This window comes from Pristis pectinata, chromosome 8 (genome assembly GCF_009764475.1).
Source record: "Pristis pectinata isolate sPriPec2 chromosome 8, sPriPec2.1.pri, whole genome shotgun sequence".
Taxonomy (NCBI): Eukaryota; Metazoa; Chordata; class Chondrichthyes; order Rhinopristiformes; family Pristidae; genus Pristis; species Pristis pectinata.
In genome coordinates this window covers 32,186,812-32,201,267 of record NC_067412.1, presented here as the reverse complement: position 1 = coordinate 32,201,267, position 14,456 = coordinate 32,186,812, and the positions used below count along the sequence as shown (strand labels likewise).

The 14,456-nt window shown below is 40.9% G+C and overlaps 1 protein-coding gene across 1 annotated transcript in view; it reads left to right on the top strand.

Annotated features, from left to right (window-relative positions):
• LOC127573285 (apolipophorins-like) overlaps positions 1-14,456 on the top strand; it is a 159,983-nt gene that overhangs the window by 56,479 nt on the left and 89,048 nt on the right. Inside the window, exon 8 of the mRNA XM_052021337.1 lies at positions 3,773-3,876. Coding sequence (XP_051877297.1) covers positions 3,773-3,876 — 104 coding nt within the window. The remainder of the gene's footprint in view (positions 1-3,772; positions 3,877-14,456) is intronic.

Here is a 14,456-nt window from a genome sequence, read left to right as displayed (position 1 = left end):
GAAAATGGGCTGAAAAATGGCAGATGGAATTTAATGCAGACAAGTGTAAGGTGATGTGCTTTGGAAGGACAAACCAGGGTAAGACTTACACAGTGAATGGTAGGGCACTGAGGTGTGCGGTAGAACAAAGGGACCAGGGAATACAGATCCATAATTCCTTACAAGTGGCATCACAGGTAGATATGGTCATAAAGAGAACTTTTGGCATTCATAAATCAGGGCATTGAGTACAGGAGTTGGGATGTTATGCTGAAGTTGTATAAGATGTTGGCGAGGCCAAATTTAGAGTATTGTGTGTAGTTCTGGTCACCTACCTACAGGAAATATATCAATCAGCTTGAAAAAGTGCAGAAAAAATTTACACAGATGTTGCTGGGACTTGAGGACCAGAATTATAGGGACACGTTGAATAGGTTAGGACTTTATTCCCTGAAGCACAGGAGAATGAGGGGCGATCTTACGGAAGTATACAAAATTATGAAGGATATAGGTAGGGTGAATGCATGCAGGCTTTTTCCCCTCAGGTTGGGTGAGACTAGAACTAGAGGTTATAGGTTTAGGGTGAAATATTTAAGGGGAATCTAAGGGGGAACTACTTCACTCAGATGGTGGGGCAAGTGTGGAACGAGCTGCCAGCGGAAGTGGTGCATGCAGGTTCAACTGTAACATTTAAGAGAAATTTGGATAGGTACATGAATGAAGGAGGTATGGAGGGCTATGGTCCGGGTGCAGGTAGATGGAACTAGGTAGAAAACCAGGCTGCCATGGACTAGGTGGGCTAAAGGGCCTGTTTCTGTGCTGTAGTGCTCTATGACTCTGACTCTAGTGCAGTATATCCAGTTTTTAAAATTCATGGCTGGCCAATGGAATAAAATCCATTGATAATAAGTATTCCTATAAAGGATCTCTTTATTTAGAAGCCCACAGATTGTTATATTCTGCCCAATGGCTTGAAATTTTAAAAGAAAAAATTCAAATCGTTTCTATGAGATGCATGTGTTAATTGGCAAAATGGTGACTTGGGACTAAATGCAGCTGGTGGATAAAAGATGATCAGTTTCCAATGTGAAACAGTTTAAAAGCTAAGCTATTTTGTTATTATTCATATCTGATGGTGACATCTGTGGATTAATCCAGCCTTCCCGACAATCTGGTCCTGCTAGCTAGTTTCTCTGTGACCTACTTAAGTAATTTGATGAAGGTATTTAAAATCATGAAGGGATGGGACTGAATAGATCAAAGGCAACTGATCTAATAGGTTGAGAACAAAGTAACATATATAAAAGATTAAATATACAAAATTTAGGATAAAAAGCAAGGGAATTATTTTACGCAGGAGTTATAAGGTTGTAGAATATATTACCAGAGTTAATTGTTGATGCAGAGAGTGTACCAGGTTACAATGGCAGTGAAGGAAATGGAGATTAAAGTGATATGGGAACAAGGTGAGGAGATGGGATTAGCAGTACTGCTTAAGTGGAACTTTAATATTAATGGATACATATATTAAGTTCAGGTTGAATTTAGTCTAATCAATGATTCTCTTGTTTAATGTACACATGTAAATAAAAGTAAGTAAATGAAAGATACGATATTATAATAATTAGTATGAGAGTTCAATCAGCACCCAGAACTAAGATGTCCTTTTTATACAAATGAAAGGATTGTCACTACACATTGTCACTAACTCTTAGCAGTGTTGTTGTATGCATGGTAAGATTTTTAAAGTCTTAAATGAGTTATTTTAACTGTGTTGATGAGCTTCAAGCTGGTTTCTGACCAAAGCATGTGCTTCATATTGTAACATTAATTGTATAATAAAATAAAGGTGCATTAATACCTAACTGTAACATGTTCATATAATTTAAATGGGGATGATTTTCAGGGAGATGCTCAGTTCCTCCCTGATCATCAGAAAACCAAGGTGCTTTTTTTCATTTATTTATTATTTGGATCTGGGCAACACTGGAAAGGCCATCATTTATTGCTCATCCCTATTTGCTCCTTGAGAAAGTGGTAGTAACAACTGATCGGCTTGGTAGGCCATTTCAGAGGGCACGTATTTAAGAGTCAACCACCTGAGGAGGGTCTGGAGTTGCGTTAAGGCCAGAGTGGATAAGGATGGCAGATTTCTTCCCTGGAGGACATTAGTGAGCCTGGTGGATTTTTTTACAAAAATTCTGTACTTTTCATAATTATTATCACAAATTTTTCCAAATTCTGTACATTTAGCTGAATTCAAATTTGGTGTGTTCTGTGGAGTGATTTGAACTCTGGCCTCTAGATTGCTAGTCAGATAAATTTTACCACTTTGCCACCATCCGATCCAAAATAAGGGAGGTGCCTTAGGGCTCTGGATAACTGAGGCCAATCAATACAATTCTCAGACAGGTCTGAGAAGCCTTCCTGACTATTTAGGGGCACTTTAAATGTGCAAACAATCTTACACCCTGTTTCAGGCCCCTGTTTGAAATTTTTAGTTACAGATGGCATAATACCAGCCTAACCAGCAGGTAGCAACTTGAAAAGGCTGTGGGAGACTTTCTGAAGGGTCTGGAGGAGATGGTGAGATCCTCTGAGATTAAGTGAAATAATAACATCCAATCTCCAGTCTATGCTCAGCTATTCTAGATTGGCACCTATGCCCTATTCACCACGTTCCCATTTCCATCAGTTTGCCTACTAGTTGATACTGCCTCAGTATAAAGCCAACAGTTTCATACCCTCAAGAATGGTGAGATATAGAAAGGTGACAATTTGGCCTTTGTTCCCACTGGCATTAGGCAAATGCTGGGCAAGGCCAAAAATGTTTTAGATGCCCAGTGCCAGATTTAACCAGATGGGGGTGATTCCTCTGTGAATTTATACAGTAGTAATATTTAAACTGGAAAGCACCTACAGTCTGATTAGTAAAGGTGATTGGCAATTTGAGCTCCTAATTTTGGATAATGTTTTAAATATTATCCCTGCACTGTGGATGAAACATGATCAAATACATTGAGACAATGTGTGATTGGGACATGGTGAGATCCAGGGTGAGGGAGGGAGCAGGTGAAAGTGAGAGAGAATAGATATGGGGGTGAGGCACAGTCAGTGCAGTAAGAGGAGAAGAAATATAGACAAAGCAGTACTGATGGGGAGGAATGGAGGGAGACACAGGGTGCATGGTCCTGTGTGTGTCAGAGTCTGTGCACATTCATGCACATGTGTGTGCATGTGCCTGTGCTTTTAAAGAGGCGGGAGTGCACGCAGAATCTCTGGGGCCTTTTACAGACAATGCTGGCAGGAAGTTGTGGCGGTGGGGTGGGGGTTGGCGGAGTGGTAGCTGGATTCCAATAGGAGTATCATTGCCCTCTGTGCTGACCAGTGTCAAAAAAGAATCAGGGTCTCACAAGAGTGGTCTCAGCTGTATGACTAAGTGCTGCAAAAAGTTCAACTAGAGCTCTTTAGCAGGGCCAGCAATGTAGTTTCTTTAACCATGCAGTTGAATGTTGCAATCTTTTTGAAGCTTTGAGAATTGCACAATGCTATTTTGACACTGAGATCTGGAGCTAAGCGATTTCTAGACCCTGGCCTGTATAGTTCTCTCTGCAGTATATTTGCCTGTTCCACTATTGTACCAAATTAGCAGGCAAATTATACTGGGAATTATTTATTTCCATTTTGTATTCAATCCTTTTAACAGTAGGTCATACACACACAGGCATTAATGGAAATATTAAACATTTAATGGATTCAGATTTCAAAGTCCTGGTTTCTCTCATCTGTTTAGTCTGCAGATCTTTTCATGTCGCTGGTGTTTGACCTCCGGAGACTTTCCATAGATGATCTTCGAGACTTGTGGCAGCGAGCATTGTTCAAGTGCAGAGACGATTGGTAAGAGTCACAGGTTTCTGACAAAGGATCTGCACATGAAATGTTAACTGATGTGGATTTTAATGCTTGAAAGGGTGATGGATACACATTCAGTTGTAAAGTTCCAAAGTAGATTGCACAAATGCTTGAAATTGAAGAATTATGGCGACTGAAACTTATTGAGCTGTTCTTGAAAAGGACTCGTACAGACTCGATGGACCTTCTGTGTAGTACTATTCAGTGGTTCATTTGGTAGATCTGAAGGTGCTGAACTAAAGCCTAACAATGCAATGCCACATTGAAACTAATATTGTCAATTACAGAGAGGTGTCCCCCATAGGTCTGTTGAAAGTTCTTAGATCTGTTGACACTTAGTTATGCAGGCCCCTTCTCTGAAACCATCTCTGAAAGGAATGTACCACAGCACAAGCAACACTCTTCTGGCCCCTAGGGGATGTTGCAACTGAATGAATGGATGCTACAATGGCAGGATGGATGGACAAGTGATCACAGGGAGTCAACGGGATCTCAGTGGGCTGGAAGGATGTTCTTTGCATAGGAGGATCATGAAGACCCTTCAGAATTCCAGCTAGGCAGCTCGATAATAACATGAATGCAGTTTATCTGCTTTGAGAAGTCTGAAATGCAGACAAATCCCAGTGCCCATTCTGCTTGCTCCTGCGGGTCAAAGAAAAAGTAGATGAAGTTTCCTCCTGTAATGTAAAATGCGAGGAGCCTCCCTAACACAGACTATGAGATGTGGCAGTGATCAGCAGCAGAGGCTGAAATGAATCCCAAGGCTAGGAAGCTGGGAGTGGCCTCAATCCTGACTTCCATCGGCTAATTAATCTACACACATGTGAGGCTATATTTGAGATTGCAGGAGATCACAGATCTCAATGAGGACAAGCAATGTTTGAATGTTGTTTGTTTTCAGAGGAAGTAGAGTTAAATCCTGGGTGTATTGTGAATAAGACGCCAGGGAAATGAAAATCCTGCTGAAAAATTAAGAGTCAAATCTTGTTATAAAATAATTTTATACATTAATGCAATTAATTGGACTGAGTTCATCATGTTTCACAAGGTGGCATAGTTGGCAAAGCCATTGAGGAATCCTGTCAATTTAACAGGCTTTAATTAATGCATAATCAATGTTGAAGGTCAGCTGGTTCTCAGTGTAAACTCCGAGCCAGATCAGCTGAAACAACAATCTCCTCATTTGTTCTTTTCAGCCTATTTTGCCCTGTTTAGACACTGGGTCAGTATTGCAATTTAAATTTCTTTGAAATTATTAAAATGAAATGAAGATTAAGCAGTGTCTTTGTGAAAATTTACAGCACAATATCCTCAGCTCAAAGATAACTTCCTTTAAATGACAAAATATCTTTCTTATAAGTGCTTACCTTCAATTTTTTCCATTGATTTTCCTCAAGCAAATTTACTACTGTGATTCATTTCACCCTGTTCAACTTGACTTATCTGAGACCTAACTTCTGGTATTCAGTATTCATAGTTGTATGCTGTCATAGCTGCTGTTCCTCTGCCATTGAGACATTCTACCAGCAACAGTCTATATTTCTTGGAGTGAGGAGTTTTGGTTTGGCATTGAAAAAACAAAAATGATTATGCAGCCTTATTGGCTTTGTGTCTTGGCAGTCAGCTGAAAGCTTTTGAGATGATATTGCTCTTTTGGGAGCTTATAGTGGTATACATCTGCAAATCTGTATTATGGTCATGTGTACATAGAAGCAACAGAACCATATTTAAGATTATAATCTGGAAAGCAATTGAAAGAAATGAACAAACCTGGAGCTGAGGAAACCCAAAAGGTAAAACGGGAATGTTATTGTCTAGACATTCAATTGCATAATGCGGTGTACTTTTCCAGCATTAATCAATTGAAGATGTTTATCCTGGAATGAAAGGCGGTAACTACCATTTCAGGTCAATTTTCCACACAATGGAAATTTGACTGGGACCTTTTGCCTGTGAGTCACCCTTGAACCCATGATGTGATTTCCTTTTCAAAGGATTATGGGATGACATCATTCCCCATGCAATGCTCCTTTCTGAGCATTGGAGGCAACTTTGGACAAGATTGTCTCAGGAGCACCCATCGCTGAGCACTCTCAGGAACAATGTGGCCTTCCCAGTACAGCACTGGACCAGGATTCCATCCAATTTATCTTCAACATCTGGCCCCCACCCCCGACACAGCATTTACCCCATCCTCTTACCCCAAATCTGCTACCTCATGATCCCCTGAATCCAAGGCCCTGATTCTTGATGTGCCCCCACACCCCCACCATCCAAAGCTCTGCTGGTACCGCGACTATTTCACTTGCTCTCTCCCAGCCACCAGACTACTGAAGGCTTGGGCATGATCTGAGTTTGCAAAGAGAGGGCCATTGACCAGAATGATTGCTACCGCTCTGCTGCTGTGTCCACATCGGGGTGCATTGGAAGCTATTAGTATTTATATCACTTTTCCTCTTCTGTATAGGGAGTGGTGGACCATCAAGGAAACCTCAATTGAACTTGGGTAAGCCCTGTTCAATCTAAGACTACGGGGAGGCACGATTGAGTTAGTAGTAGCAGAAAGATGTTTGATCTATAAGTAGAAATAAACAATTGATCAAGTGATAGGGTTGAAAGGTTACTTGGTCCCTGTATATTGTAGATGAGTGATAGAATTTGGTGAGGGAGTTGATGAGAATGAGAGGCATGTATTCAATGGGCTGAAGGACCCGTTTCCTACTATACTGTATCTCTCTATGACTCTTTGGCTCAGTGATTTAGTCTCTGTTTCATCTGATTCCTTTTCTTGGCATCATGTTATATTTAGTGAAGCTACACACCAGACATGATAGGCATATCAGAGGATCAGACCTGGAGGTCTAACTACAAGACATGCTTTTCCAGTATTTAAAAATGGGAAGCTTGTTGAAAATGGCAACTAACCAAGATGGTCACCTCTCCATTCTCATAAACATATGGTTTGCAGCAGCTTTAATACATAAGAACATTAATACTCCTTTTATTTTGAAAAAACATTTGTAATATCAGGCATTGCCAATTTTTTCCCGATTTATAGTCATTAATGGTTAAGATAACACTATAGACATCTTTCTTGCAATGATAACCCTGATAGGAAGGATTCTGATGATATCAGTACAAAAGCAATCCCAGAGTCATTTACTGATGAGAACCGAAGTTTCTTTGCATCTGTCTGCTTTTCAAATCACCAACACAGTAAAACTCCAATAATCCACTATTTGACTATTTGGAAATCTCCATTGTCTGGCTCACAAGTGACATTTCCAGTGTTTCTCTGAAAGTCCCTGGGGCCCCTTTTCCGCTCTCCCTTGAAACTCATATGGGACCTGGTTCCTGCTGTCCATTGAAGCTCACCGGGACCCTTATTCTTGCACACCTTTTAAAATTATCAGATTCATTGGACAGTTTATTGTAATACTGTGCAACATTAAAAAAGGGAAATTATAGTGCGTTGGGGTATTAATGGAATAACATCCAATACTATAGAAAATCTGCCAGTCCAGCAGCAGAAAAGTCTCACATGTCCCTGACTTTTACTATACTATCTTCTAACTCTGTTTAAGAAATGCTTCAATTGTTATTTAAACCAATAGTTAAGTGATACTGTGTTACAGGTAAGAAGGAGAGAGTTATTTAGAGTAATTATTTATTGTCACAAAGCAAGAACCCAATAGGAAAAGCAGTCAATTTAACTTGCTCTTGGCACTATTGGTTAGGGGAGAAATATTAGTGATTTCCACTTTAATTAACACAATTGGATCTATACTGCCATTGAAATACTAGAATTTATGAATTAACATTTCTTCTGAAGGGCGACAGCTCTGGAAATACAAGAGTTCCTCAGCACTGGCTCAATATTGGACTGTTATCTCAGACCAAGAATTCAAATCTTTGGCATAAGGCTCAAATTATAAATGATAAAGGATTCTTTATAATTTCCTGGCAAGTGTATCACTGATTGAAGCAAAAAATTAAAGATTTATAAAGAAGAATTAGGTATATAAACCTCACAGCCTGTGCATTAAAACATGTCCATATTTTCAACCCAGCAAGATGAAAATTGGTTCTATAGCTGGTACACATTTTTTGATACGTTAGAGATTATTTAACAATTGACCTTTTGAATAATTTCTTTTTCCTTTTTTTTAATTGACTGAGCAAGCTGCAACTGTTCAATTTTTCAGCTAAGATCGATCCCCAGGGAATTCAAGCTGGTCAACTGACCAGAGGGTGGAGTATGAATATTCCCTGCAATTCTACGTTTCTTATTTTCACTGGAAGTTACTGATAGCAGAGATGAAGCTGGATAGATGTCCTGTGTCAATTTTCACTTGACTACTTATCATTCATTAAGAAACTATGAAAGAAAGAGAGACTTGCATTTATAAAATGGATTCAGAATGGTGTACCTTCCGTTCTTGGGCAGCAGACAAGACTAAGCATACATGGTTAAAATAAACAAACTCTGTTCACAAACAGAATTGTGCTGGCACATATTGCAGCTGCAGGAGTGCTCTTAGCTTAGGGGGTGGGCCTTCCTGAAGTTGACAAGGTTCACTTTGTTCTCTCACTTGATGAGGCTGCGAAAGAAAAGCTTGGCCTGTCCGCTCAGCTAGGGAGTGTGTAGTCTGGCCAGGAGGTGCAATAGAGGGTTTGGGTAGAGTGAATTGAGCGTAAAAGCTGGTGAAGGGACTTGTCTCAGCATCAAAAGATGGATTGCAACCTTGGTGCAGGTTCCCCAGTATAACTACTGGGAAATTACAGCAGGCTTGGGCTACATATTGGACTGTTAAGGAGTCCAACATCAGAGCAGAGTTGAGGAAACTGCAATGTGGAGTGGCCCACAAATTTGGAATTTCTGTGTGTGCACTGGAGTCTCTAATAGGGGGGCAAAAGCCAGCTGTTCAATGCCAACAAGTTCTATTTTGAGCTGTATAAAATGAGTTAAACTTTGCGCTTCTTACATTCTTTTTGTTGTTGGTGACATTTCTTCTTTGTGACTATCAGCTGCCATATATGGCAACGTTTCTGTGGCAAAAATTCCATGTAGCTGACAAGAAGTGGCATTGGGAAAGGAAACACACACACCTAGATCTTTAGATATTTATTGGCACCTTTCTTCATGATCAACAGTCTTACTTCATTGCTAACCAGAAAATCCAGTCCAAGGTTTTCCAAATATTTTTAAGTTTGTGGCCTTTCAAGGAAAGCCATTTCTTCCTGCTGGCGCTGAGTACATGCATTTGTGTGGTTGTTCCAAGCCACTTGTCAGGGAGATATGAGCAGTTAAGTCAAGACTGAAGTGAAAATGCGATCTGCACCAGTAACTTCTCTGTGATAATCTCCTTAATCGTACATGCTTAATGACCCTGCAACCAGAACCATTTTGACAGTTACCTTTCAACCGACAGCAAAAGAGATTAACTCTTCATGTGTACAATTGTTGCTGGAACATTGTTGTAGACTAATTGGCTGTTGTACCTCTAGATGTCCTGTGGTCATGTGTCCTTTCTTTGTTTCTTTTACCTGAGAAAGCTAGTTTTCTATCCCTTGAAACACACTATTCCTTGCAGCATGGCTCCAAGCTTACTAGAGAGGCCCCTTACAGCATGGTGCAGTCAAGGGACTCTCCGAGAAGTGGTCCATTGCACTCCCACCATGTCTTTGACAGCCAGTGAGGTCCTGTCCTTGGGCTCACCAACTATTAGAGCTGTCACTGAGATTGAATGTTTTATAACTCAATAACTGAAGATGCTGGAAACCTCAAATAAAAACAGACAATGTTGGAAACACTCAGCAGGTCAGGGAGCATCTGTGGAAAGAGAAACAGTTCACATTTCAGGTCCAGGATCCTTTATTAGAACTGACATTGAATGTTTTGAAGACACAAGAGACTGCAGAATCTGGAGCAAAAAAACAAGCTGCTGGAGAAACTCAGTGGGTCAGGCAGCATCTGTGGAGGGAAATGGACAGTTGACATTTTGGGTTGAGATCCTTTTCTGGGCTGAAAGAGTAAAGTGGAGACAGCCAATATAAAGAGGTGAGGGAAAGGGGTGGAGCAAGTTCTGGCAAATGATAGGTGGATCCAGGTGAGGAGGGCTGACAGGCAAATTGAGGAGGAAAGAGTGGAAATAGCAACAGAGGCTGGGAGGTGACAGGTGGAGGCAACAAAGAGCTATCTTCGACATTCACAAACACCAAGGAACTATTAAAAAAAGACCTTTTAAAATTTAAAACAAGTAAAACATTAAATAAAACACAATGACATGCATCTAAACCAGCTGTTACATAAAATAAAATGATCCCCTTGCCATCGCTCCAGCAGTTGTTCCCTCCTGTCGATTTCAATAGGACTGGATTACTTGTGTTGGTTCATTGGGCAGATTTCCCAGCCAAAGAGCTGGTGGTTTGCGCTGCACTGTTTTACTCCATAAACTCAGCTGTTTGAAGATCTAGGCCAATGTCGTTTTACTTTTAAGAAGTCATCTACTTGATGGATCGCTGAGTACTCTTATCTTTGTACATAATACCAGTGTATAGCCCAGTGTACAGCCTCATCAAATTTCTCACTGTCCAGGCCAGCGATAAGTATGACCTACATTGAACTAAACCTATTCTGACTAGAATGTTCAGTCTTTCAGAAAAAGCAGTTCTAACTGTGTATTCCAGCCTCATAAACTAAATTTAGACTCTTAAAAAAATATGCTGGCATTTAGTTTTGGTGAATGCTCATCATTGTCAGTGATACCTGTAACCAGAGTAGAGTAGTAGGATTCTAGTCACATATCTTCTTGTCATAGTAAAACCTAATGGAAATTTGAGCATGCGTGCTCGAACTATGTGTGCACACATAGTTTAATTCACTGAGGTCAACGCATCCAACTTTTTGATATATGGTCACACTGCATGAAGGTGTGTGCCAAGACAACTAATTCATAAAATCCATCCTGGCCAGGAGACATCGCTTAAAAATTATTTGACTTTCCCTTATGTTTTAGACTTTCTGCTGTTAGTCATTCATAGATAACACTGACTAGTTGGAACTCATCTGGGAACATGTGCATTATTGTTGGCAGAGTGCATTGTTATGGGCCAGGGACCAACCAGTTGTACAGCCATCATAGACCGCAAGATGAAGTAGTTAAGTGCAACCATGTTCTTAGCGCTTATCCAAAGAATTTAGAAAACAATGTGTGCAAAGTCTACTGATTTTCAACTTTGAGCTAATTTTACCCATTCAACTGCTGGCAGGTTCAAGGAAATGTGAGTCCGTCTAGGGAAGTCAGTTTTATTTTACAGCTTACATACAATGATAATGAAGTAATGAAAAGGACCAAAAATTACAAATCAAACTACAAGTCCAAATTAAAAATAAGCTGTGACTACTCACTGTACCTTCCTCTGTGCTGCTTTTCCTTGACTCTCCTCTACTTTTATTACTTTCTTTTTCTGCCTATGTTGTATGATTCCATTTACTGTTTAAAATCACAGGAATGCATACTTTTCCTAACTGGTGCTGTTTCATGGCTTGTAGTCTTTATTTTGGATGGAGTCCTACTGAGAGTAAATGGGATTAGTGTAGATGGGGGAAAAAGGTCAGTGTGGATGTGGTGGGCTGAAGGGCCTGTTTCTGTGCTGTACAACTTTATGACTTCATGATTCTATGGCACATCAGTTTCAAAGAAATGGGCTATTATTGGCTGACAACCAGCCTCAAAAACATCAAATTTTCAACCAACCAGTCACCAGCATTCTTCTTGGATCGTGTTTCAGGGTTGAGGCCAACATGCTCTCACTCCATTTCTGTGGGTTCCGAGGCAGCTGATGAGTCCTAACCAGCATCTACAGATAGCTGGTACTCGATGGCATAGATAGGAGGGTACCTTGGGACCAGAATAATGTGAACGATTAAAAGGTTGGATTCCCTTGATCTTAGAATGTTGATTTGATTGAGTTATTTAAAATAGTAGAAGTAGCAGATGCTGAGAAGCTATTTCCACTGATGGAGGAAGTCTGGAAGAGGAATGCGATATTAAAATTGGATCATCCAGAAGTAAAATAATAACAGAAAATGCAGCGTCATACTGTGGCAGAGTCTGCAAGTGCAGATTAAGGCTCATCAGTTGCCTCAGAACCCAAGTCATCTTCAGTGCCTGACTGGGGCCCCAAACAACTGTTTTTTCCTGGATTTATTTTAGATTTCTGGCACCTGAAGTGTTTTGCTTTTCACCTAGAAGCAAAAGCAGGAAACAAAATGAAATGGAAATCTGAAATTCATTCCCCAAAAAGCCTATGGATGTCAGGTTAAATCAGATTGTCAAGACATGAAGCAGCAACTTTATTGAGGTTGGGTAACTGGAGTTGAGGTCCACATCAGCTATGATCAATTGAATTATGGAACAGGCTTGTGTGTATGAGTAGCCTTCCTTGTATGACCTGGTTATATCTGTATCAATGCTTTACACTTGCCAAACCCCGAAATATTTCAGGAGATGGAAGAAACTGCAGATGTTGGAATCTGGAGCAAAAAAAACCACTGGTGGGATCCAACAGGTCAAGCAGCATCTGTGGAGGCAGAGGGTCGATGTTTCAGGTTGAGACCCTGGATCAAGACTGATGCATAGTCTTAATCTGAAATGTTGACCATCCCAGTGCCTCCACAGATGCTGCTTGACCCTCTGAGTCCTCCAGCAATTTGTGTGTTGCTCCAGAAATATTTGTATCAAACAGATATCTTTAAGAGTGTGACTCCCAACCCTGTCCCCAAGAGCCAATCGTATCTCTACAGGTAAACTCATTTCTGTCAACTGTTGCCGATTCCAAACTTCTCTTTCCTCACTAAAGTCCTTGAACGCATCACTAGAACCCAGCTTTTTACTGATTTCTCCCACAATCCTCTTTAGCTATGCTTCTGTCCTGCCTGCAATTCTGAGACTATAAGTACAGAGAACAACAACATTATCCATTATAATATATGTTATCCTCCTTCACAGCTTCACGGTATTCAATGCAGTTGATCACTGAACTGTCTTCCACTGTCACTCATCCATGATCCACTCATCCATCATTGCCCCTAGAATGATTCTGTCCCCTCTTGTCCCAATGTATGACATACCACTTCAGCAATTGTCATTCTGGCAAGGACCTCTCTGGAATACCTTTGCCACCTTCTGCCTCTCACTTCCATTAGCAGATGTGTGGAAATTGATCACATGCCTATAGATACTTACCTAGAAGTTCACTACCCTCCCACCTCAAGAGTGAATGAGTATGGTGTAGATAAGGTCAAACAATAACTTCTTTCATAGTTGATACAACAGTTCAAAATTTAGTTGTGACCTGAGGGGGCCTGTGACTAGGGGACCCTCGGATCGGGTTCTTACTGGTATAGATGGTGCTCCAGCACCAACTTGTATGAGGATGGGAGGGGCTTTTGGCCAGTCTTCTTGTGGCTGGGAGCTGGGAGTGGAATCATACAGACTTCTTGTTTTGGGAAGGGTGACTGAGGTTTGGCATTTAAGAAAAGGAGGGTGATGAGATAGGAGAGGTTGGTATGATTTGGTAGAAGAACAGGAATTAAGTCTGGAATGCAGTTATTGGATGTGGAGGAGCTGCAACAAAGGCTGGGGAATTTTAGGGCATGGGGGTGCAGATCAGTGGTTCTGGAGACCCCAGTTGTTTAAGTGTGGTGGTGGTGGGGAACGATGCCGACCAGGATAAAGGTAAGTGTGTTACTCACCTTGCAGGTCCCTTAGTTCACTGTATTTTCAAGACCACGTTGTCCAAGAGTGTTCAGAGATGGGCATTCGTGGATAGCAAGGTGCTCTGGCCCAGGCATCTGCAGGGACGGTAAGGGTTTTAGGTCTTCTGTTTGGGAGATGCACTTTGCTGTGCTCTAAAAGGAACATTACACAGGGAGTGACATAAACACAGGCGTCAATGTGGGGAGAATAAAAAAATCTGATTAATATGCAATTAGCATAAATGGGCAGTCAATGGTCAGCGTGAATTTGGTGGGCCGAAGGGCCTGTTTCCCTGCCATATCCCTCCATGAATATCTGACTCTGTACTGATGACAAAATTGTGTTGAAGTTGCAGTGATGTTTCACAATAGGAAGAACTTCCCGAATGACACTCATGACACAAGACGGCCAAGATTGTGACTCAATCCAGGTTCAGAGGTAAAAGTGGGCTGGCATGGTGTACCAGCAAGAAAGTGGCCAACACATTCAGTACAAATAAGTTAAAGTGACAATGTTAATGATATGAATTTTAAGTTACTTTCACCTCTGTCCATGTTAACTTTCAGTTGCATAGTACTGAAAGTAAACAGCAATATGCGATTGAATTTCTGGATAAATAACCTCTAGTGGTGCTGTCCATAGGCAAATGGACAGTTCCCCCATAGAGCTGGTTTCAGTGGTTTTTATGCCTCCACCACCTTTTTGGCCAGAGCCTCCTCTGTTTTGGAAGATTACTCATCCAATACCAGTTTGGAATATGCCAGAATTTCCTCCAATTAAACATTGGGTACATGGAAGTTT